This window comes from Camponotus floridanus, unplaced genomic scaffold (assembly GCF_003227725.1).
Source record: "Camponotus floridanus strain SB8 unplaced genomic scaffold, Cflo_v7.5 scaffold47, whole genome shotgun sequence".
Classification (NCBI taxonomy): Eukaryota; Metazoa; Arthropoda; class Insecta; order Hymenoptera; family Formicidae; genus Camponotus; species Camponotus floridanus.
In genome coordinates, this window is record NW_020229625.1 from 1098642 (window position 1) to 1125534 (window position 26893).

At 28.4% G+C, this 26893-nt stretch overlaps 4 protein-coding genes and 1 long non-coding RNA gene across 8 annotated transcripts; 4 read left to right on the forward strand and 1 right to left on the reverse strand.

The window, feature by feature from the left end:
* Nucleotides 1–317: 317 nt before the first annotated feature.
* On the forward strand, nt 318–3132 carry LOC112639123. 2 transcript variants are annotated; one of them, XR_003123304.1, is made up of 4 exons: nt 318–343; nt 493–753; nt 1105–2160; nt 2313–3132. XR_003123304.1 is itself a non-coding variant. In XM_025412080.1 (3 exons), the coding sequence occupies exons 2-3, from the start codon at nt 1562–1564 to the stop codon at nt 2398–2400; spliced, it is 687 nt and encodes a 228-aa protein (XP_025267865.1). In that variant the 5' UTR covers nt 457–753; nt 1105–1561; the 3' UTR covers nt 2401–3132. The 2 variants fall into 2 exon arrangements, 1 of the variants encoding a protein (XP_025267865.1); XM_025412080.1 differs by lacking the exon at nt 318–343 and having other exon boundaries at nt 457–753.
* A 7144-nt stretch (nt 3133–10276) lies between these two features.
* LOC105256808 lies at nt 10277–12579 on the forward strand. The gene is made up of 7 exons (XR_003123302.1): nt 10277–10550; nt 10633–10948; nt 11016–11102; nt 11275–11489; nt 11741–11900; nt 12098–12155; nt 12503–12579. It is a non-coding gene; the product is annotated as an uncharacterized LOC105256808 (long non-coding RNA).
* Nucleotides 12580–17366: 4787 nt separating this feature from the next.
* LOC105253706 lies at nt 17367–19903 on the forward strand. 3 transcript variants are annotated; one of them, XM_025412081.1, is made up of 7 exons: nt 17367–17569; nt 17689–17879; nt 18538–18667; nt 18814–19032; nt 19108–19294; nt 19415–19569; nt 19650–19903. In XM_025412081.1, exons 1-7 carry the CDS (start codon nt 17527–17529, stop codon nt 19871–19873), a joined length of 1149 nt encoding a protein of 382 aa, XP_025267866.1. In that variant the 5' UTR covers nt 17367–17526; the 3' UTR covers nt 19874–19903. The 3 variants fall into 3 exon arrangements, with proteins under 3 accessions (XP_025267866.1, XP_025267867.1, XP_025267868.1); XM_025412082.1 differs by having other exon boundaries at nt 17475–17556; XM_025412083.1 differs by lacking the exons at nt 17367–17569; nt 17689–17879 and adding an exon at nt 18096–18371.
* Nucleotides 19904–20206: 303 nt separating this feature from the next.
* On the reverse strand, nt 20207–22194 carry LOC105253705 (putative nuclease HARBI1). Its single transcript, XM_025412085.1, has 2 exons — nt 21186–22194; nt 20207–21031 (listed from the first exon to the last, which is right to left on the reverse strand). The coding sequence occupies exons 1-2, from the start codon at nt 21807–21809 to the stop codon at nt 20342–20344; spliced, it is 1314 nt and encodes a 437-aa protein (XP_025267870.1). The 5' UTR covers nt 21810–22194; the 3' UTR covers nt 20207–20341.
* A 3648-nt stretch (nt 22195–25842) lies between these two features.
* On the forward strand, nt 25843–26893 carry LOC112639114 (THAP domain-containing protein 2-like). Its single transcript, XM_025412050.1, has 4 exons — nt 25843–26012; nt 26115–26277; nt 26365–26464; nt 26547–26893. Exons 1-4 carry the CDS (start codon nt 25909–25911, stop codon nt 26891–26893), a joined length of 714 nt encoding a protein of 237 aa, XP_025267835.1. The 5' UTR covers nt 25843–25908.

Consider the following 26893-nt stretch of genomic DNA (forward strand, 5'->3'; position numbering starts at 1 on the left):
AATAGTTGCGTAGAACTGGTGACAGTAAATGGAAGACCATTCAATATTTTGAACGATTCAGGATTTCAAAATATTATAAATCCAATTAAGTATGCAATAGAAGAAAAAAATAAACAGAAATTCTCTATTTCATCAGAATCTATACAAAAAAAAGTATTTGAAGAAGCTGATAGAATAAGAGAAGAAATATCTGAAGATACTAAAAATATTTTAATTTCGTTAAAAGTCGATGCTGTTACCCGATTAGATAGATCATTTATTGGAATAAATATTCAATACATTAAAAATTCAAAAATTATATTAAGAACATTAGCATTAAAAGAACTAAAAGAAAAACATACAGGTAATCAATATTATATAGTTATGTTTAATATTAATATATGTACAATATATGTGTGTATATTTTTTAATAAAAACATTTCTTATTAATTATAGGTGAATATATAAAAGCAATTATTAAAAATGTATGTTCTTCCTTTAATATATCTTTAGACCAAATATATACTATAACAACCGATAACGGTGCCAATATGTTAAAAGCAGTAAGAATATTAGCTTCAGATGAAGATTGTGATAACATTTTAGAACAAACTGAAGAGTCTGAAGACAATACAAATAACATCGATTGTGATATATATTTAGAAAAAGATGAGAAAGATGACGAAACAGATGAAACAGATTACTTAAACGTTTTTGAGAATATTGAAAGTGATATAAATTCTAATTTTCAAAATAATATTTTAACTTTAACAGGTAAAGAACTTTTAAATTAATAACTATTATTTTAAATTTTAATTATTGAAAAATATTTATATAATTTGTTTTTATATTGTTTATATTTTATATTATATTTACATTGCTAATAATTTGAAACTCGTAGCTTAGTTTTATTTTAATTTCTTTTTATCTTTAATAAAACATAAATGTTTTATTATATATTGCACATGATAAATATTACATACTTGTACTTGTAATAATATGTAATAATACTTTTTTTTTTATTTACACTTTACACTATATTAAATCAGAACTTATCATTTCTCTCTTAATAATAATATAATCAATATTTAATACTTATTATTAACTTAATATAAAAATTTTTAGGTATTAGATGTGCAGCTCATACTTTACAATTAGCAATTGATGATGCTTTAAAAAAAACAAAGACTATATTACAGTTAATTTTAAAAGCTAGAAATTTAGCAAAAAAATTAAGAACTCAAACGTTTATTTATTTAATAAAGAAACAACACTTGAAAAAGCCTACAATTGATTGTCCGACTCGGTGGTGTTCTACTATAGATATGCTTGAAATCTGTTACTACTAAAAGATTATTGTGAAGAACTATCTGTAACAAAATTTCAAAATTTTGTAAGGCTAAAAGATACTGAATGGTCAAAAATTAAAGAGATATGTACAGCTTTGCGACCGGCAAAAATTTGTACCAAAAAACTTCAGAAAGAACAATTGACTTTAAGTGAATTTTTTGGAGTTTGGTTTGAAACAAAAGTAGCAACAGAGGCAGTACAAACTCCTTTCGCTACTTTTATCGTAGAACAAATGGTATATCGCGAACAGAAGTTAATAAATAATGATATATTATTATCCGCTGTTTACTTGGATCCTCGATACAAAGTATTATTAAGTAATACACAATTAGAAAGGGCTAAAATTCATTTAAAACATCTTTGGGCCAAAATAATATCATTAAATCGCAATGATAATTCAATGAATGAATCAAACGAAAATTTCAATGGAAGTTCTTCAAATTCAAGTGAAACAGCTTCTACACATGATGAATTTGAAAATCTTTTGAAACTCAAAGAACGACAGCAAAATTTAACAAAGACATATTCATCTAGAGAATCGGATTTGTATCGAATAGAAACTGAACTTGAAAGATACAACATTGAACAAAAAAGACTTAATAGAAAAATAAATGTATTACAATTTTGGAATGAAAAGAAACAAAATCAATCCGAATTATATAAATTAGCAACGACTGTTCTAGCTGTATCTGCCACTCAAGTCAGTGTAGAACGATTATTCTCTGGATTAAAATTCATTTTGTCTCCATTGCGGACAAATATCGGTGAAAATATTTTAGAAAACCAATTGCTTGTTAGAGCTAACAGAATATTTTGTCATGAAAAAGAGACGTAAGTTTTTTTCAGTTTATTTGTTAATAGTTAATATTATGTAAAAGTAAATACACACACATATACATATATATATATATATATATATATATATATATATATATATATATATAATATGTTCTTTCTTCTTATTTGTAATTTAAATGTTTCAGAAAATCACATATAAAAGAAAAAAGACCATTGTCATTAAATACAAACGAATGTGTAGTTCCAAAGATGTTAAAAAAATGCCAATTCTAGATAATTAACGATAAAAATTGGGATTTTAGCCCGATTTTAGTCGGCGCATATATACTAACTTTGTTGATGAGCACGCAAATATCGCCAAGATTTTTATAACTTGTCTGTAGTGAGAATTTATTTTTTAAGTTAGTTTATTTATTCTTATTATTGTGTTGATTTTGCGATTATTTGTTGCCTCTTTTTCTCTTTCTACGAAGGACTCGTTCAAACATTATTATTCACACATTGGTACTGCAATATTATTTACGATAATTCGTAGCATCAAAATGTGTTACATAATTCAGATAAAATTTTGTTAAATATTTTTATAAAAATTACTTTTGAAGATACGATTTTATCATTTTTCATCTATCCTAAGCTTATGATAGATGTATTGCTATTTAGTTAGTTATTATAAGTTTCAAGTCATCAGATTCGCGATTATAAGTCTGTCGGTTTGAACCTAGTTAATCCAAATGATAATTTTATAGTACAATCTAGCGGAATGGTAATTTGAATAATAATTTTGTTGTCTAGAAGTCTAGAGTGCACTATAGAATAGAACACTAATTTGAAGTATGCCTGTGCGTTGAATGGATTTGCAATTCGACACACTCGTCTGCGCAGATGTTGCGCAAATGACAACATTTAAAACTTGACATTTATAATGCGCTGCAAATGAAATGATCTCACTTGATTCGTGATATCGCGAAGAAGTTATTTTTTTATTAAGTTATCTTTATTAAAAGTTAAAAGACCTTAATTAACTTAATTTCTCTCTAAATTTTATTATAAAAAATGCTTAATTTTTTTATAATATATTTTCAGAAATATATGTATATGCATAAAATAAAACATTATATTAAATAATATAACTTTTAATTTTTATTTCTCGTCACCTGCACATATACAATTTAATAAATATTAAAAAAATCATTTTATTAAATTTATCATTACACTTTAAACTCTTTCCGTACAAGTAACTATAACCGAAAAAAAACCGTAATTTTTTCGGTTTCGGTTTTGTTCACTGGTCAAGAAACCGAAACTGAAACTGAAACACTTATTTGATATTTTATTAAACCGTAACCGGAACCGAACTGAAAAAAGCTTTCGGTCCGGGTCCCTGGTTGCATATTTATAATTTTTCAATATTAATCACATTGATCAAGATATTCATTTCTATTTTTATTATGTTTTATTCAACTCAGCATATAAATAAGTATTTTTTAAAATAATTTTTTATAACACTTTTTTCATCTTTTTTCTTTTTTCATCTTGGTAGGTGGAACTCTACTTACTTATGATTCGGTACTGCAAATAGTAACTTTCAAAAAATGATCCCGAAAAAATTAATCAATGTCTCGATTATTGTAATTTACAAAGACTGACAGAAAATGAAATTAAATTCCTAGAGGAATATTGTCAGTATATCTCCAGATAAATTGTTATATATGTATATGTAGAAATTGTAATATGTATTATGATTATAATATGTTTAGTAAAATATATATATATATATTTCTTCTTCATTTTGTTTGGTTTAGGTAATGAAACCTTTAGCGCAAACCTTAGATATATTGCAAAGCGAAACAGGAATGTATACCCAGATAGCAAAATGCAATGAGGTTGCTGTCATGTTGCCAATAATTGTTGAAGCAACTAATTTGAACAAACTAGAGACCAGGTGAGACAGCATTATGTCTGTTACGTTGAACTCACATGAATTCATGTGCTAATAACAGCAAATTAATTGCAACGTGTCAGCATATTGCTGACATGATGTAGAAAACGTAATATATCAATATTGCAGACCATTTGCTTCGTTAATTGCATATAGAAGCAGACATATAGCTGCATTCGTAACGCATTCTATCTCGATGTCAGCAAGTATACTGCAAATATATAATAATACATGCGATGCATTTATTTGCTGAATATATCATATCAAGCTTGGCTATCTGGGTATGGGATATTTATTATCGGTCTTAGAAACTTTAAAGGAAAAATTAGAAAAATTCCAGAAAGATGGATTTACGTATTGCGAATCACTTATTGCAGCTATTCAAGCTATCAAAGGTTTAAATCGAAGGTAGTTTACTAAAATTAATTTGCATATGTTTGTTTTTTGTAAATAAAGAACAATATTTATTCATTAATGCTGAACATATATAATTTTAGATTTTCCACATTATTTGAAAAAGAAGAGCTTATTATTGCAAGTTATTTGCACCATAAATTTAAATTAAATTGGATAAATGGAGAAGAAAAGAAACTCGCTAAAAATTACTTAGAAGATTTATTAGGAATCCATTCTACTGAAAGTTCCCCAAATCTTTGTGAAAAACTCGACGACTACTTTTGATCAGCAAATAAAAAAAGCTGAATCTGTACAAGAAGAATTATATCGATTTTTAAAATCGAGTAATTGCAACATTGGTATGTTAAATGATTATACTGCAATTAAAAAACCTTTTATTAAATATAATACGGCACTTCCAAGTAGTGCATCCGTTGAACGGATATTTAATGTTGGTGGCTCTGTAATAACACCACAAAGAGGACATCTTCACGATGACAATATAATAGAGTATCAAATTCTTTTAAAAATTAATAAAAAATTTTATTAATAAAAATTATAAACATTAAATCATTTAACATATTTGATCAACGCTCGGTAAATATACAGAGGCCATTTATGAAATGAGTATGCTAGATATAATTTTATGTAACAGTCTGAAACTTACTGTTATAAAATCGAATTTTTTTCCTCTACATTTACAAAAAAAAATATACAGGGTGCCCCATTTTAAGTGTCCACTTCAAATATCTCTCTCATTTTTTATTTTAAAGAAAAATGGTTCAGACATGTTTTGTATGGTTTCGAGGGGGCCATAAGATGGTACCATTGATTTGACCTTGAAGAGTCATTTGAACGTCACGTGAAGGTCACTTCAATTTTTTTAAATGGCACCCCCTATTTTTAATTACATAATCTTGTAGCTGACCTCGAGAGCTTTCCAAAACACTATAATAAAATATTTTTTCGTTGAGTATTTTTCGAGTTATGAGACTTGAATAATTTCTTAATTCTACATAAATCATAAAATATCTGGTAAAATAAAAAAAAATTGAAGTGACTTTCACGTGACCTTCAAATGACTCTTCAAGGTCAAATCAATGATACCATTTTATAGCTCCCTCCAAACCATACAAAACATGTCTGAACCATTTTTCTCTAAAATAAAAAGTGAGAGAGATATTTGGGATGGACACTTAAAATGGGACACCCTGTATACAGGGTGTCCCATTTTAATCGATGATCCCGAATAACTTTTTTAATTTTGATTGTAGGAAAAAATGTTTCAGACAAAAGTTGTATGGCTTGAAAGGAGACATAAGATGGTATCATTGGTTTTATCTTGAAAAGTTGTTTGAAGGTCACATGAAGGCCACCTTCAATTTTTTTAATGGAACCCCCTATTTTTTATTACTTATTCTTGTAGCTTATCTCAAGAGCTTTTCAAAACACTATAATAAAGTATTTCTTCATTGAGTACTTTTCGAGTTATGAGGCTTGAAATCATTTCTTAATTTTACATAAACCATAAAATACCTAATAAAATATTCATTTTTCGATTATTCTACCTTAATACTTTTATGTACTATATATGTACTTAATACTTTTATGTACTACATACAGGGTGTTAAAAAAGTATCGCATATGCTTAGTGCCATTTGATAGAGAAGGAGAATTTAAGAAAAAATGTCTAATAGTATTTTTCGATCCCATGAATAATTTCGCCGCAATTAATTATTGTAATCAATTAATCAGCGCGGAGCTACAAGAGGAAGCCAGGGGCGAAGCGCGCGAAGTCTGTGGCGCGACGACTACCGCGCTTATACCATGCTCTCGTACCGAGCGGAGAGAAAGTATTTGCGATCTATTTATTTATTTTATTCACCTTCTTTTTGATAAAAGTAACAAAATAATTTAAAATAAAATGTGGCTACAGCGAGATAGTCGAATTATTAGTAACAATTTACTTTTATAATGTCTGGTCGCGTTTAAAAAACTTACACGATTTGAATATTAAAAGTACATTTTATGAAAAATTATTTGCCCATTATTTGCCCATTATTTGCCCAAATAATTATCCTTAGATTGGACCAGTATTCTTGCCGGAGAGATTAAACGGTCTAAATTATCTGGAATTTTTGCGCGATGAGTTGCCAAATTTACTTTTTCCTCCCGCTGCTATCGACGATATGCCGCTATTTCGACGTAACATCATTTTTATGCATGATGGATGTCCAGCACACAATGCAGGTTACAATTATTATAAATTATTAAACATATTTGGAAACATAATTTATTTTAATAAAAATTTTGAAACATAGTTTTCTATAAAATTGAGTAAAAATAAATAGGAATTTTATAACATATTCTATCATTGTTTTAATTATTTAATTTTAATTATTTAATTAATTATTTTATTATTTTAACAGCACCTGTCCGTCAATATTTAAATATTCCCACACGGACCTTGCAGCAATATTGCAGCAATATTGCAATCTTGCATATTGCAATGTAATATTGCAGCAATATTGCTGAAATATGAATATAGAACATTGCTGTAATAATGTGGTAATAATGTTGCAGCAATATTGAAAATATACTGTTATAATTTTATAAATAGTAAAAATAATATAATATATTAATTTAATTGGTGTACGCATTTGCATATTTTTTTATTATAATTTAGCAATCTTAAAATTATTAATGTTATCATTATTATATAAAACACGAATGAGTTTATATAATATTAATTATTATAATTATAATATAAAAATTATTAATAATATTATTAATTATTAATAATTATACTTATATTTAAATATTTTGTTGCTTTCGTGAGCTGAGACTGAAACGTTTATCCTATAGACATATATATATATATATATATATATATATATATATATATAGACGCATAATACATATATATGTATGTGTGTGTGTATATGGTTCAGCTGTTTAGAGATTTTGCGCCGGGCGCCGCGGGTGTAGTTCGGAAAGTGCGAAGTGCGAGGTTCGTTCACGGGTGATATAGGTGATTATTAGCGACAAGTGCAATAAACATCAATCAAGTAATTTTATTTTAAGTGCGCAACGAAGCAAGGAACACGTATGTAAAATGGCATTATTACATTTCCAGCAGAATATGGTTGTTTAATAATTACAATTTAATTTAACTTAACCTAACCTAAATTGAAACTTATATTGTTTTAGTGAGAAATAAGATCCATCGAGCTGAGTTTTTACTTTATTCTTTCGACCGGCGTAATCGAAAAATTATCGCCAATATCTTTTTGGAATCCGTAGTATCTAGTTAATAAAATATTTGGCTGCTTGTTATTCACTTACATTTCCTTCTATATATATATTTCTATATTTTTCTATATATATTCTTTTATACATTTTATTTCTTATATTTATTCTATAATTGTATATATTGTTATATATTTTTATATATTTTTATAAATATACTTAAATATATATTTTAATTTTATTAGTATTTATATTTCAGATACGTTTACATGTACATATAAATACGTATATTTGTTTTATTTTCTTGTAATTATTTTCTAAATGTTTTCTTCTTAAATTTTTTGCAATACAATTTGTGTAGTTTACTTATTGTAGAAGAAATATGAACACACATAAAAGAAAACTTGTTTCAAAACGCCACAATAGACGGATTGTTGCAAATCAAACAGCTATAGATATTGCAGGATCTTCTAGAGAAATTTTGGAATGGCATACTATCAATACTTCTTCTAAACAGACTTCAAATGTAGAATTGTGTAAAGCAACTGATAAAGAAGTTTCTTTATGTAATACAAACAGTGTTAATGATATGATTAATAATGTGCATGTCAAAATTACATCTTCAGATGTTAATAATGATAATAATAATAATAATAATCATAATGATAACTTTGTTATAAATGATGAAATACATAAACCTAATAATGATGATGAATTAAATAAAGCATTAGCTACATGGGCTGTATCACACAATATTTCTCGCACTGCTTGTAATGAATTGTTGAAAATTTTGAAGCAATATACTTCGCATAATCTACCTACAGATGCACGAACACTATTAAAAACTCCAAGAAAAACCCAGCATATTTCAAAAATATGTGAAGGAGAATATTTATATTTTGGTTTGAATGATATTATTCAGAAAATGCTATTAAAAGATAATAATACATATGTTAATTTACTAATTAATATTGATGGTTTGCCATTATCAAAATCTTCTCAAGCGTCATTATGGACCATTTTATGTTCAAATACTGTCAATAAGACAGTATATCTCGTTGGTGCATATTTTGGTTATAAAAAACCTACAGATTCTAATATTTTTCTGAGAGCCTTAGTCGATGATTTAATTAATTTCACTAATAATGATTATATTTATAATGAAAGCATAATCAAAATTAGATTGTTTGGTTTAATTTGTGACGCACCTGCTAAATCTTTTGTGTTATGTGTAAAAGGCCATACCGGATTTTACAGTTGTACGAAATGTGTGATTAAGGGGAAATATATTAATGGTAGAGTTTGCTTTCCATATAAAAAAACATTTCCTTCTAGAAAAGATGAACTATTTTCCGCTAATACTTATCAAGATTTTCAGATTGGATTTTCTATTTTAAATAATATTCCTGGATTTTTGCCTATAAGTAGCACACCACTAGATTATATGCATCTTATATGTTTAGGCGTCGTCAAAAAAATTATCCTTCTTTGGATAAAGGATCCACTTAATGTACGCTTAAGTATCAGATCTATTAATAAAATATCACACTTGTTAATTTTGCTGAAAAATTCAACACCGAACGATTTTGTTAGAAAACCCAGATCATTAAAAGATGTCAAACAATGGAAAGCAATAGAGTTCAGAAATTTTTTATTATACACAGGACCCATTGTATTAAGACATATATTAAAGCCAGACATATATCTTCATTTTCTCACTCTACATATAGCTGTCACAATTCTTATACGTTCAAATTTAAATGAAGAACTAATAAATTTTGCGGAATCTTTACTAAATCATTTTGTCATATCATTTGAAATTTTATATGGTAAACAATACATGTCGCATAATATACATAATTTATTACATATATGTTCCGATGTAAGAACATATGGTCCATTAGACAATTTCAGTGCTTTTCGTTTTGAAAACTATATGGCATCGATCAAAAAACGATTACGTAAAAATGAAAAACCGCTTCAACAATTATATAAAAGATATAATGAAATTGAAAATTGTAATTCTTTTCTGTCAAGTATTAATAATGAAACATTAAATTCATATAAATATTTACATAACAATGGTCCAGTACCAGATAATTATAATATTCAATTGCAATATTTAATGATGTCAAATGAAAAGTTTAATATAAAATGTAAAGGTCAAAATAATAATTGTTGTCTTTTGAAAAGCGGTCAATATGTTTTAATGTTGAATATAGTGCAAAAAAATAAAGATTTTTTGCTTATTGGTAAGAAACTTAAGTACATAAAAGATGTATATGAATCACCATACAAATCCAGTAATTTTAATATAAAAGTAATGATAGTAAATAATGATAGCATATTTTCATGGCCAATTACAGATTTATTAGGTAAAGCATGGAAAATTCCTTTTGGAAATCATGCAAATACATTCGCAATATTTCCTCTTAATCATACAATATAATTATATATATTAATTTTTATGTGTTATAGATAATTATTTTTATGTGTGTTGTATAATAATTTTTTGTGTGTTATATAATAATTTTTTTTCAATAATTTATTTTTGTGTTAAATAATAATTTTTTTTTTAATAATGTAAACTACACATATGTTTTACGGAATATTTCACATCACAGAAAAATGGATAAGTACCAATTTATCATTGCGGAATTTCATGACGGGTTACAAGTTATACCCTCAGAATGGTGCAATGCCGATAAATTATCATGTATATGGCCTAATCATATGAAAACTAAATATCGCATTAACAAGGCCATATTGGCAAGAGAGATGCCTCGAGAAAAATCTGATTGGGAAGAGTTACCAATAAAAAGAATTTTTGGTGGAGCAAGTAAGAGAACTTTTTTTATATAAATTATCATTTAATATATATAAATATTGTATACATTTTTCTTTTGTTTTTAATAATTTAGATACTTATGAAGAAAGTTTACAAAAATTAAGTCTAGCGCAAGACACGTCAAATATAGATGACACTGGGATGTCTTCAAATGATTTAAGAGAACAAAATAAAAAGCAAAGACGTATAAAAGCAAAGAAAAAAATATTATCATCTTCTTTAGAAGAAGATATCTATTTAAAAAATAAAGAAAATAAAATAAATATAATACAACATAAAATCTCCTTTTCCTGACAGAGGCAATTTTGTTAATAAAGTAATTGAGCCTATACAAAACATTACAAATATTTTACGTGAAAAAAATATTATTATTCCTACAAACAGTAATGGTAAGTTATAATTAAAATTTATAAATACATGACTTATAACAAAAATTATTAATTTTTTATTTTTTAGATAGAAATAACAAGCAAATTGCTACGAATAATATAAAGATTCTTTAAGATTCTTCTGAAAATACTGAGAAAGATTTGTCTGCTTATGGTATTTATTATAAAAGTTAATTATTGTTATATTTATTACTTTTTTTTACTAAAAGGCCCTGTAGTTAAAAATAAAGTATATATATGTATAATTATTGTATGATATTTAGCAGCAAATAATAGCATTAATTAAATTATATATATATATATGTGTGTATATATATTTGTTCCAGAGTTCAAGAAACAGATTATAGGAAAATTGAACAAAATATTATATAAATTAGACGGTATAGAAATCAAAATTAATATGCTAGAGGAGAAAATGCAATTTTCCTGTCATTCTTATGATGGTCAAGATGAATGTGATATTCATTTCCCGATTTCTACACTTACTGAATTAATATCCTTTGAAGATCAATTACAGGAAATCGAATTTAAAGATAAAGTTGTATGTGATAAAGATTTCTTATTTTTATATTATAGATGTTAATTTTTTTCTATAGAGTTAGTTATATCACAATTTAATGCTTAATAATTTTTGATTACATTTCTTATCACTAATTCATAAATGACATATTTTTTTGTTACTAATTGTAAAATAAAGAAGGCTCAATTTATTAACGTATTTACAAGTCATTTAATTATTTATTAAACAATAAAAGTATTTAATATTATTTTTAACATTGTTTATTTTTTTAGCTTAATGTTTTAAAACTTGTTGGTGGAGTTGATGGACATGCCATGATACGAAATATTATGAAAAAAGTAATAACAGACACTTTAGCTCAAAATTTCAACTGGACAGGAAAAAAAAATAAGCGTAGCTTCAAAGATTTAAATCTTTCTAAAATGATTATACGTAAGTTCTCTTTAATATAATTTTTGATTAACTTGCTTGATTCATGTATCTATTTAGAAATTCCTTTAAAATTCGTCTAAAATATACACATATTTATAAGAAAATATTTACAATTTATATTAAAAAATACTTATGTATGTGCATTACAGAAGCTATTCGTGTAAAATATAATAATCTGACAGATAATGACATTGCAGAATACACATCTAAATGGCTGTCTCAAGCTACTGTAAGAGTTCAAAGAGATGAAAAGAAGTATGTACATTTTATTTGTTAGGAACATCATAATTGCTTACAGATTAATCAGATTATTTGATTTAATTAGTTTTTATTTTTATTTTTATTTTTACTTTTAATCAATTTATTTTAATCGATAACTAAGCTTGAACAAATAGATATGTTACTTTTTCTGTTTAATATGTTGAGAAAATGCTGTATATTATCTAAATATTTTCTTATGAAATTTTTAGACTTTATAGTTATAATTTCGTATTACACTGACAAAAAAATGTAAAACATGTTGAATTAAAATATAAATATTTGATATAATTATATGATTTGAAATGAAGTTATAATTTTAAGTTTTTTATTAAATGTTTTAGACATATTCAGGAAGAAAAATAAAAACTAGAAGAACAGGAAGAACTAAAAAACAGGAAGAAAAAAATTAGAAGAGAACGACATTACCAAAAAATAATACTAAAATTTTATTATAAATATTATGTAATAGCAATATATTACATAGAAGATATATATAATTTCATATATCATATAGTTTATATCACAGTTTATAGAATATATTAAAGATATATAGAATTTAAGACGATTAAATATTTTATTATTTTTATATTTTTATGTATATCTTTATTTTTTTATTATTCAAAACTATAACCGATTATTAATTACATACATATAATGTTTATTGTTTCATATAAAATTGCTTATTACATTTTCGCATATGTATTTTTTGTTCTTACATGATTAAGATACTTTAATGCAATTTAAGTAAATTTTTTGTTTTCATTAGGTCTATAAAAATGATTATATTATATGTTGTGTACGGCGTGTACATATGTGTATATTATATACGTAGATTATTATATATGAATATATAACGTGTTATATATTAACATATTTCGTATATAAAATTTTTATATAATTTGATTTTTTTATTGCAATATATAATAAGAATAAATTTAAATGTTGCGTATATTTTATTTCATGTAACTCATATAATTTGGTTTTTTTATTGCAATATATAATAAGAATAAATTTAAATGTTGCGTATATTTTATTTTATGTAACTCATATATATACATAAATATTAATTTCTGAAATATTCTCTTTTATACTGCATGTAATATATATTTACAAACTCGCACATTCTAACAATCTATGAGATATATATATATATCTCATAGATTTAATTAGAATGTAAAAATACCACTTATAGGTCTGTTTGCGTTGACTGAACTCGCTGCATTAGTTCAGAAGTTGTCTTTTTTGCTCGACATTGTTGGAAGAAAAAAGATAACTTCTGAACTAGTGCAGCAAGTTCAGTCAACGCGATCTTACGTCAATACAAAGCATTATAATACATATATATACATATATTATATTGCAATACTGTTGCACTACTGCATTGTAATATTGCTGCAGTATTGTATTGTAATATTGCTGCAGTATTGTATTGTAATATTGCTACAAGCGGACATTTTACCGTTGCTGCAATATTGCTGCAATGTTGCAGCAACATTTTGCAACATTGCTGCAATGTTGCAATTTTGCAAATAAATATTGCTGCAATGTTGCTGCAATATTTCTGTGCCGTATGGGTTACATATGGTGATAATTGGATGGGTCATGGAGCACATTTCTGGCAATGGCCACCAAGATCACCAGATTATAATCCTTGTGACTTTTTCTTATGGGGTGCACTGAAAGAGAGAATTTATTTTAACCGTATAGAAACGCAGGACGAATTGGAGGAGCAAATTGCAATAGCGTTTACTACCACACAGCGGCAGCACATACGAAATGCCACAGGAAGTGTTGCGTACAGGACAAATAAATGTTTGGAAGCTAATGGTGGTCACTTTCAGCATTTAATGTAAGAAAAAGTAAATACTTTATCACTATTTAATAAATAAATTTATTTTCTTTATTTTGTCATTTATTGTCATTTTATCAATTATTTGAAGTTCGTTATAAATAAATGCACGTAAAACTTTGATAACATTGTATGCACTGATACTTTATTAAATAAGAAAAAAAATTGCAGCAAACATACTGGCATCTTGCTAATAAATAAAGTAAGTTTGTTTTATGTGTAAAAGTTCTGTAATTATGTAATTGTTTATTTGTAAATTTCTATCTGTTATATCGTTTTATTTTGTTTAGCGCATAAATTGATTTTTCAAATAAGCACCTAGCTAATAGTTCAATCATTTTCGCAAGCGATTTTTTAGGTAAAGTCTGCTTAGTCTTCTAAAATAATTATTAATATTAATTAAATTATCTTGCCTTCTTTCTTATTAAAAATAAATTCTTTCATTAAATTAACAAAGTCTGTATCGTGATATAATCACGCGAATTTTTACGTGATGATTGTTCCTGTAAATTATTTTGTTACTCATATCAAAAAGAAGTGAGTAAAATAAATAGATCGCAACACTTTCCCTCTCGATACGATAGCATGATATGAGCGCGGTAGCCATCGTGCCGCAGACTTTGCGCGCTTCGCCCCTGGCTTCCTCTTGTAGCTCCGTGCTGATTAACTGACTTACAATAATCAATGCGGCGAAATTATTCATGGGATCGAAAAATAGTATTAGACATTTTTTCTTAAATTCTCATTCTCTATCGGATGGCACTGAGCGTATGCGATACTTTTTTAGCACCCTGTATATACAACTTTTGTCTGAAACATTTTTTTCTACAATCAAAATTAAAAAAAATTATTCGGGGTCATCGATTAAAATGGGACACCCTATATATGCACAAACAGAACAAAAACGTGGCATAAAGAGATCTTAATGAACTTGATCAAATGGTGTAAGTAGTATCATACAATCTATAAAATCAGAAGCCCAGGTAGCAAGCACACATCATTTTGATGTTTCAAATTGGTCATTCACTGACTGTTCTTAACATCATGAATTGACGTTTTTATGACGTAAAAGTGACGGTCTAATGTCACAGATTCTTGACGTCATGACATGTACCGCATTTTGAGGTCATAAAATGTGTACTATATTTTGACGTCTTTTTCTTAGCATAATAATATATTTAATAATGTTGTCGAATAAAGCATTGTCTAAAAGTGAATCAGTGCATTATCATTAAAAAACAATAAATGATTAGTCACTGATTACAGCAGTTATAAGTACAGCACTCTAAATCAGTGAAATTTTATTAAAAGAAATTAAAAGAAGAGTTAATAATTTTGATCAGTTAATAATTTCAATCAGTGATATCTCAGTAATATTTCTTTCGTTATTTCCACTAATATTAAACTACAATTCATCTCTCTATTTATTTCATAAATATAATATAAATATAATAAATATAAAAATAAATATATATAAATATACATAAATATATATAAAATTAACAATTTTATTTATATTACTAAATAAATTAAAAATTTATATTACTAAATATTTATTATATTAAAAATTTTATTTTATTTATATTACATGTATATTGAACTTGTTATTTTAAATAAATAACGAATAAATAATTTTCATTAAGTATCCAGACATTTATTGGTCCGACTTATAAAATCGATTTAATATCTGAAGCCTCTCTATTGAGATTGTATAAGAAATTAAATCGAAGTAATATTTTTAATTTTATCTGTCATTCTTTGCAAACTTCATATAATGCTCATAAAACTCTAAAACTAAATACGAGAGAGAGATAGCGCTCAAAGCGGTAAACGAACGAACTAGCGATTATTGGTTTTACATTGAAATTTACTGGTTTTACAGTGAATTTTACTTTAACAATTGTTAAAGTCTGATCGCGAAAGTTATGTTATATAAAAAATTTTAAAAGATTTTTTTATGTGGTCGATGATATTAATAATAAAATAATCGTCACTTCATGACTGAAAAATGACTCAAAATAATGTTATATCAAAACGTCAATATAAAGTCATGTACAAATCAGTCATTTTGACGACATATGACCAAAAATGACCAGTTTGGAACGTCAAAATGACGTGTGCTTGCTACCTGGGAATGCTTGCAAAATTGTGAGATTTGATACGTGTATTCCTATGAAAGCCAGTTTTAATACTCATTTTTATATCTGAATCTAATAGTATATTTAAATGTTCATATGTATGTTAATAATTGACATACGCTTAAGATGGGAGACACTTATCGCGAAACTCAATTTCCAATATCGCGTGTAAAGATTATATATATGTATCTCGATTGTGTGAATTCGACGATAGAGTTCACGAAAAAAACTAACAGTCACGTTACATCTATACATATTAATGCTAACTTTTCTTCGGAAAAAGATTGTTAGAATCGCCATCCCAAAGCTATTAAAGTTTAATGTATAAAGAACATTTTTTATGTTTGTAGAGTAATTTAAAGAACAACGAGATATATAAATTGTGCGTGATATGTGCACGCATATGTATGTATGAATATGTGTGCCTATATAAATTTAAGGAAACATGATTTTTATATAGAGCTTGTATAAAATAATAAAAGAATAATGACAGTATGTTTAATTTGCTTGGAGAAAATTTTCTTATATAGCAATAATATTATATTATGCAATTTATGTAATTTCTGTGATGTTTAACGCGGTTGCAAATATATCATTCATGTCTATTTCTACCAACGTCGTTTAACTTATATATATATGATTCGTCATTACACATCACGAATAATCAGTAACATGAAATTAAAGTAAAAAAAAAAAAAAAAAAAAAATATATATATATATATATATATATATATAATAAAATATAATTAAAAAATAAAAATTTAATTATATATATGTTTATTTTATATATGTATTTTATACATGTAACACATAGTATCTAATCCTTCAAATAATAAAATTATAAGAGCGATACAGTGGCAATAAAATTATATTTTTATAAGTTTTCTTTCACATTAAATAAAAATTGTTTTTATTTGATGATTTTTGATAAAAAAAAATATATATTTCTTTTATAAAGTAAAATCTATTCCAGAATTTGCCAGAAAATTAAATTAATACCTTATAGAACTGTGATCGGAATGACGGATCGGATTTTTCACTAGAATTGAGCGGTCCATTCCAGTTTCGTTCCGTAATAGTTTTCTCTACCAGTCCCATGTAGCAAAAACGGAACGGAATTTCGCATCGGTCACAAGTAAATGTACTTGATTCATCGATATTTCGTTATTTTGATGCGGCTGAAGCAATAACATATGTAATTTGTGCTATTATTTTGCCGATAACATTGTTGTGAGTACTCTGAATTGTAAGAATGAAATATATTTTGTAACCAGATTCCGTTCCGTTTTTGTTACATGGGACTGGTAGAGAAAATTATTACGGAACGAACCGCTCAATTCTAGTGAAAAATCTGATTCGTCATTCTGATCCGTGCTTAATGGGACTGCACCCTTACTTTTTAGGACTGGTAACTTGTAACTGTAACTAATTACATTTTTCAGTAAAGAAACTGTAACTGTAACTAATTACTTTTATAAAGTAACTTTCCAACCCTGAATTATAGACATTATTATGTTCAAAATACGTATATTCGTTACAGCCAGAATGCAGTCACAGGTAGTTCGCGTCAAGGTGACGTCACGGATTCAACGAGGAAAGAAGATCCGTGTGTACAAGGTGGGATTACCACGGGACACGGTAACACGTCTCTCCTCGGCACGGGTTGCATTAACAAGGTGCGATGATCTCTTACGCACAATGCTCCAACGACAGGAGTCGTGTGCAGCGGAGGTAAGTACACTAAGATCCGGTTCCACAACTCGAGTTAATCCGAGTTTAATACGTTAAACTGGGTCCTGATTGGTCCATTCACTACTTAAACTCGGATTAATCTGGATTAATCTGGATATCTGGATTGTGGAACTGGACCTAAGAGCCACTTCGACCAAACTCCAGTTAACTCAATCGTTGATTAAAGGGTTGCCAACATGACAAAATAATTCAATGTGATCAATTGTATTTGACGATATATAGTGCGTTCGAAAATATGTTTGGTCGGTGTTGGGATAAAAGATAAAGTTGGCAGTATTGAAAACTCTAATGGTGCGGTCCCATGATACGGAACATATGCGCAATGCGGAATTGGCGGAACGCTCGTGATTGGTTTAACCTGTTTTACGTCTGTTCCGCCGATTTCTATCCGCAAGTTTCTATTTTATACACATTTTGTGCGGAACTTCGAAATTGTGTGTATGATGAAAAATGTCGAAACAGCAAATATCCGTAAAAATATTATTAAAAAATATTTTAAATAACATTAAGTTTTAAATTAATAATTTAATATTATTGTAATATTATATTTAACAACTTTTTTACAAAATATAAGTTTATTACTTATACGGGAGGTTATGATATTGGTGGTTATGATTGTTTATTATTTATTTTATAGAATAAAAAATGTGGGTATTGTGGATACATTCTCCCACAATCTTTTAATTTATTAGATCACTCTTGTTTTCAACCATTTAACAAGGACAATGATTGTATAAACGTGGATGAAAATTTAGTAGTCACTGTCAGTAAGTATTATTTTAGTAATTGAAGCATATTTTTTTGACAAAGTATGCCATTATCTATTGAATTATTTATTGAAAAATTATACTGTCTGGCAATGATACTGACAAATTTCTGTTTGCCACTGTTATAATTGTTCCTCTTATTTTAGTATCTCGCATAGAAGAGTTCAATGAATTTACTTTACCAAATAAAGAATTAAATAATTCGCAAGAAGAATTAAATAATTCACAAGAAATTGATAAAGATGAGTTATTAATATATCATGTATCGCAGAAGCGAGCATTATTCGATCATCGGATACCAGCAAATGAAAGAAGCACTTTAAAAAAAAATGCATTGTGGCAAGAAATATGCAACTCATTAGGAGGTTAGTATCTATATTTTGGCCATGTATGATGATATTATTGAACATGAAACATTTTATTTAAATGTGTATTTATAGGCATAATGAGTGTAACCGAAATTAAAAAAAGGTGGCGATATCTACGGGATTGTTTTTTAAAGGTAAAAAAAAAGGAACATACTTATATCCCAAGTGGATCTGCTGCTGAAGCATTAAACAGTAAAAAAAATTCCTTCCGCTTTTATGAACAGATGAAGTTTTTAAACGACGTCATGGGAAAAGCTCCGTAAGTTTAATAATATTGAAAAAGGTTAATAATTTAAAATACAGAAATATTTGATACTTGATTTTGTTATTGAGTTTTTCGACTTTATTCGAAAACGCTAAGTGTTGTTTTTCTTTCTAGAACAAGTACTAGTCTACCATTAAGCATTCAGAATGATGACGATGATGAAAATATCTCAGTTGAAGCCAGAAACTCTTCAATGTTAGTGTCCCCACTAACAAGCAGCAGCGTCATTGCATCAAGTTCTGAAGAAAGTAATTTTAATTCAAATAGAAGTATGTTCCTGTTATTAGTATTCAATTATTAGAAATTTTAATAAATTTATCTCATATTCAAAAAATTAATGATATTTCAGAAAGAAAAGCTGATAGATCGAACAAAGAGTTAAACGAAGAGTTTCATGACACTGTTATAAATGCATTAAGAGAAACTAAGGAACCTGATGGTGTTGACGGGTTTTTGTTGTTACTAGGCGAAGGATTAAGAAAATTGCCTTATAGAGCTCGAACTAAATTAGAAATGAAATTTCTTGCAATGTTGATGGAGGAACAAGATAAATTGCATGATCTGCCAATATAAAGTATAAGCTTATATATTATTATTATTATTATCTCTATTCGTTATTTTATTTTTTGTTACATTAGTATTAATTATGAATCAATATTTTATTTTTTATTACATTAATATAAACTATGAAAAAATATTTTATTTTTTATCATATTAGGATTAAAAGATTTATTCTAAAAGATTTATTATGAAATTGTTATTTTATTATATTTTATTATATTTATTATTTTATTATGACAAACTGTATTAAATAATTCTTGCTTACATTTTCATTATAATAATCTTAAATAAAGTTATTTTCAAACAAAATATTTTTATCATTACACAATTACCTGATAAATAAGTTTTACTTCATAATCATATTTGTTTATAAGTATACTTATGCTTACAAACTTACTCTATTTACAGTATTGTATTTATAATACTAATAACAATACTATTTATAATTTTTTAGTAAAAAAATTAATTAAAACAAATAAATTAAAAATCGTTTTGCAAGGCTTTTTCCCACTGGTAAGATAATGCACCAGCATTTTGAAAATAAGTTGAATACGCTTCTCTAACTGCAACAGCGTTTTTATTGCCTCGGCTTCGACAAAGTGGTATATTACGAATGCCATGACTTGTACGCGCATCATCTGGAGTTAGATGCAAATATAATTTATTTCCAGTTAATTTCTCTTCGTTCTTAATAATAAAATTGTGCAGTGTTACAGTTGCTTGTATAATTTTACGTGCATTTCTGACATTCGCGATAATTGACCTTCGGTATATTCTCCATCGAGCAACTAATATGCCGAAAGCGTTCTCTACAACTCTTCTTGCACGGCTGAGTCTATAATTAAAAATTTTTTTTCCAATATCAAGTTTTCCACTGCGCGGATATGGCCTCATTATGTGCATTGATAATGGGAAAGCTTCATCCGCTACTAATACATATGGTAATTCTGGTCCATTAATTTCGATCTGTCTCGGAATTGGTAGTTTGAAAGAATTAGCTTCAAAGCGTTTCCCAATTTCGCTGTTACGGAAAACTCCTCCGTCACTTTGTCTGCCTTCGGCACCAATGTCAACTATTGTAAAGCAATAATTTGCATCGCTGATTCCAAGAAGATTAATGCTGTGATGACCTTTGTAATTGTAATACATTGATCCGCTATTTGGCGGAGCCTGTAACAAGAACATATAGACATTGTTTTTTTATCATAATTTGTATTATATATTGAATATAAAACAATTTTTTACATTTAACAAAGCCTTTTATCTATTATTAATAAAGTTCTAAAATTATATAAATAAACTCAGAATTCCGTTTAAAATATACCTGGATTTGAACATGTTTTCCATCGATGGCCCCTATACAATTAGGAAAATTCCATAATTGTTGAAATTCGTCAGCTACAGATTTCCAATTTTCTTCGTTGTCCGTTAGAAAAACTGAATCTTTTAAACAATTCCAAATAATTTCACAAGTCTCACTTATAATTTTTGATATTGTGTTATGTGCAATTCTGAAAGCATATGATAGGGATTTCATACTATCTCCTGATGCTAAATAACGCAGTGTAATCTGGAGCCGAGTGTCAGGCGAAATTGGTTCGCGAACAACATATTCTTTAACAAGGAATGGTCCAACTAATGCTAATAATGCGTCAAATAATTGAGGTGCCATTCTAAAATAATCCATATATTTTTCTGTGTCTTCGATCAGCATTTCCTTTACAAGATTCTCACTTGCTCCTTGTTGGAATCTTCTTTCTAAGCTGAATATAGGTCGCATCCAATATTTTCGTCGTTTTTTAATATTTTCATTTCTTTTTACAATTATATACAATGAATATAATTTTATAATCTTACGGCGTAATTCATTCTTTTTAAATATACACCAACTTTGTTTTAATTTACTTAACAGTCCACAAATAATAATAAACAATTTTTCAGAATCCATATTCAATATTAAGATGTTGTCAGTTTTGAAGGTTATATATGAAATTCATGAATTTTTTGACATATATGTGTGAATCCGATCCGCATAAATTTGTATTTCCTATGTCCCATGCAGCGGAAAATACGGAAGCGTAATTTGTGCGAGCTAATAATGTACGCTGTTCCGATATAAACAACAAAAAAATCTATGGGAAAGAATCTTGTGATTGGCCAACACCAATTGCGCTTCCGCGTTTTCCGCTCCATGGGACATAAGAAAATATATTTCAACGGAACGCAATTGACGGAATGTCTGTGATTGGACGAACTTCGTTCCGCCAATTCCGCATTGCGCATACGTTCCGTATCATGGGACTGCACCATAAGTGCTGCGTTTCGTTTCTCCCACTGGGATCACTAGGATTAAAAAAATTTGCTACTTGAGATATTAAAAGAGATAAATAAGTAGTTAAATATATTTTATAATAATATGTTTAATAACATCACATAATACAGGGCTTCTCTCTGTATATCATCAGAAATACAATTGGTCATACTGAATTATTTTGTTATGTTGGCAACTCTTTAATCAACGATTGAGTTAGGGCCTCCGCACAAGAGCCGGTATTCATAGTCCGATCTTATATTTAAGATCATCTTAAGTCTGGTCCGAGGTTGACTTAAGGCCTCTTTCAACCAATCAAATAGCTGCGTAGCATTTCAAGCTCGAACTTAAGACGATCTCAAATATAAGATCGGACTATAAATACCGGCCAAGGTGTTCCGTATCGCATTACGTTACGTTAAGTATAGATTGTAAATTTAATTCCGTACATAAACTTAAACTTTAGTCAACGCACAGAAAAAATCGTAACGTATAGACATATCTTTACGTTACGATTTTTTCTGTGCGTTGACTAAAGTTTAAGTTTATGTACGGAATTAAATTTACAATCTATACTTAACGTAACGTAATGCGATACGGAACCTTGTACGGAGGCCCTTAATTGGAGTTTGGTCGAAGCGGCCCTAAGTCAAAACTACGTATTATCATCTATCACAAACTAAATATAAGTATCCTACACTTATATACTAAAAGATAAGTACTATTTTGAATTCTCTATTAACTATCAATTCTTACTCTAGGTTACGATAAAATGTGGTCCAATCCGCATTAAAACCTCCTCCCGAATACAAGGGGGGAGAAAATTGCGCATTTACAAAGTTGCTCTATCTAAGCATACCGTCAGTCACCTCGCTTCCGCGAGGGTTTCTTTGGAAAGATGCGATGGAATGCTAGCAAGGTCCAACAATCAAGATAGTATGATTCAAGAGGTAAATACTCACCGCCGTAGCAGAGGAATTGAATATTTTCGAATTATTTTTTATTAGATAATTTAGGAATCGTTTGGGGAAGTTTAGGAAAATCATTTTAATATTTAGGAAATAATATTTTCTTTTTAATAATAAAAATGTATCGAACGTCAAGTTAACAGATCGTAATTATGTTTAACATATATTATAAACGGAATCGAGAAATCATTTGGGGATAATATATTCATTGATACTTTTATTTGGGAAAGTTGCTTTTTTGTAATTTAAATAAATTTATGCATTCAAAATAATGCGTTATGCATGCGGCATAAAGGATTCAACAATCAGAGTCCTTTGTAATTAAATTTAGGCATTGAAAATAATGCATTATGCGTTATGTTTGCGGCATAAAGGACATTCAAGAGATATTCAACCAATCAGTTCTTTATGTGCGCTGGCCTTTAAGAGCAAGCAAAATGAACACAGGTTTAACTCTATGTAACGTGTTTTTGTATAAAATTAAAGAATCTATCAAAAAAAAACATTGCCCTGCACCGTGAATCGAAATATTCACGATTAAAGTTCACTACTATTTAAGTTAGGATATCTGTCATACCGATGGCACTAGCACTTACACACACACACACACACGGGTGTGCCTTCGGCCCCCCTCCTGCACTCATCCCGTTCCCCTCGCTTCGCGTGGAAAGTTGCAAAGTGGAATCTCGCTTTGCGTGGAAAGTTGTATTCTCTTGCACCCCGCCGGTAAGGGTGCCTACGGTAGGGCAATTTTCCACGCAAAGCGAGGTTCCACTTTGCAACTTTCCATGCGAAGCGAGGGAGACGGGGCGAGTGCGGAAGGGGGGATCAAAGACCCCCTTTGCACCTCCCCCCCCGCGCGCGCGCGTGAGAGAGAGAGAGAGAGAGAGAGAGAGAGAGAGAGAGTGCTAGTGTCATCGGTATAACAGATATTCTAACTTAAATAGTAATGAACTTTAATCGTGAATATTTCGGTTTGCGGTGCAGAACGACCTTTTTTAAATAGATTCTTTAATTTTATGCAAAAACGCGTCGATTGACCCTAAGTTTATCGATATTTGAGGTGAGGTGACTAAATTGAATAATTACCAAAAATTCAGTTAAATAAAATCTACGCCGTCGATTTCGACGACGTCACTTGTTACATAGAATTAAACCTGTGTTCATTTTGCTTGCTCTTAAAGACCAGCACACATAAAGAACTCTGGTTGAATCCTTTATACCGCATGCATAACGCATAATACATTATTTTGAATGCATAAATTTATTTAAATGACAAAAAAGCAACTTTCCCAAATAAAAGTATCATAAAATATATTATCCCCAAATGATTTCTAATCGATTCCGTTTATAATATATATTAAACGTAATTATGATCTGCTAACTTGACGTTCGATACATTTTTGTTATTTAAAAGAAAATATTATTTCCTAAATATTAAAATGATTTTTCTAAACTTCCCCAAACGATTCCCAAATTATCTAATAAAGAATAATTCGAAAATATTTAATTCCTCTGCTAACTCTACGGCGGTTAAATACTCTCTATCCCATCCTATTTGCTACACAATGACTAAATGCTGTAACTATATATCTAGGCAGAAAGTAAGGTCTAAGGCCCGATTCCACAACTCGAGTTAATCCGAGTTTAATACGTTAAACTGGGTCCTGATTGGTCCATTCACTACTTAAACTCGGATTAATTGGATTGTGGAACCGGGCCTTAGGCCAAATTAATAATGTTCTCATTTTAGAGCGCAGATATATCATCAAAATCGAATCCAGTAAAGGCCTCAGAATGTTATTTTCGAGGCAAAAAGATTCAGATCTATAATGTAGAACTACCAAAGGATCAATTGATGCGCCTCACCTCAGCGGATGTAGTGCTAAAACGATGTGATAAGATGCTACATACGCAAATTCCACGTATTGAAGGGTCCTATGTTCGATTCAGCGAAATCAGAGGAATTGAAGACGCCAGTAGGCCCAAAGGATCCAGGGCCCTTCTCCCTACAAACATCAACTATACAGCTTTAATCAGAGGAGGGAATCCCAGAAGTGCAAATGCACTTCCTAAAATCCTGCAGGACAACAGATATCAAGATAGAACGCTGCAGAGTAACCTCAGTTAAAGTTTTCAATCGAAAAATGAGCGTTTATAAAGTGAAGGGGTTAGGAACTGATAATCCCAACTCTTATACTTATAAGATTGCCCTAGTTCCTCTAGGGAGATGCTCTAGGATGTAAGTTAATATTATTGTTCCTAATAATAATACTATTACTACTAAGGAATATATTATGTCCCTCCCTCTTAGAGCGTACTACGTATACGATCTACTAGTGTTCAAGAGTTAAGTCGTTTACTTGTAGTTAACTGTAGTATAATTAAAGATCCAATTTAATTTAATTTAGTCTATTTACTTTTTCTAGTGATTTTCCACTAAATGTATTTTCAGTTTGAGACACCTCCGATTAGACACAGTACAACTGGCTTTGATTGGCTAATTGTGCTTGATCGTGCTGGTTACATAGACATATGAAAGTATAGACCGAGTATGAGCTGTTATTATGGGCAAGGGGGATCTGTTTGTCGGGCGGGGAGGGCACTTACTTGACATCGGTTCATTCCGCTAAGACTCGACAATATTCGGCTTACAAACTGCGGCTGCCATATGTATATTGTGTTTGTTAGTGGTATAGATATGTGAAAGGTTAGTGGATACCTGTGGATTTGTGGATACTTAAGAGTGTATAATATATTGCAAAAAAATGAGCTTTTACGTTGTGTTCAAGTGCAAAAATCGATGCACAAAAAAAAATGTTGAACAATTAGAAGTGGAAAGTGCTTTAAACCGGAAAATTTCATTTCATTTGTATGTAAAATATTTTAAATATAGATTATGTTAATTAAAAATTTGTAATATTTGTATTAGTTAATATTTTAATGTACTTATAAACAATATTATATATTTTAGATTTCCCAAAAATCTGGAGAGACGCAAGAAATGGCTTAAAGCTTTACTCTTAGAAAATTATGAACCAGTAAAATCAGCCGCAATTTGTTCTGCTCATTTTAAAAATACGGATTATGAACCAAATCATACAAATCGCAAGTTAAAAAAAGATGCTGTTCCATATGTATGTATATATACATATATTACATCAATATTTTAATTATTAAATATATTTATTGTAAGATATAACAACTAATAAATTTCTTTTTAGTTACTCGAAACGGAAATTCAGCCTGCAATTCAAATTGATTTACATCATCAAAACACTATTCAAGAAAACACTACTATTGAAAAAAATAATAACGTTGCTGGTTAGTACAAATGAACGTATCTGCTTATGTTAGTAAATTAATAATATTAATACTATAATAATTGTATTACATTCTATTACAGACAAAAATATTGAAACAAATATGGAATCAGATAATATAATGAGTACACATTCATGTAACATTAATCAAATACATCGTTCCACCAGTATATCTCCAGACCGAATTATAAACTCACCAATAAAAACTGGAATTCGAAAGGTGTACACCAATAAAATTAAAACTTTAAAAAGAAGGTTATCTACAAGTCAATATGAACAAAAAAAAATACAGAAGAAGTTGCTTACACTAAAAAATGTATTAAAGGATGTGCAGAAGCGGAAACTACTAACTGAAGAAGAGAGTGAGAGTATATTACAATATTTGGATGCAAGTATGCATTGTTTAAAGGTCAATAAAAAGAAATATTAA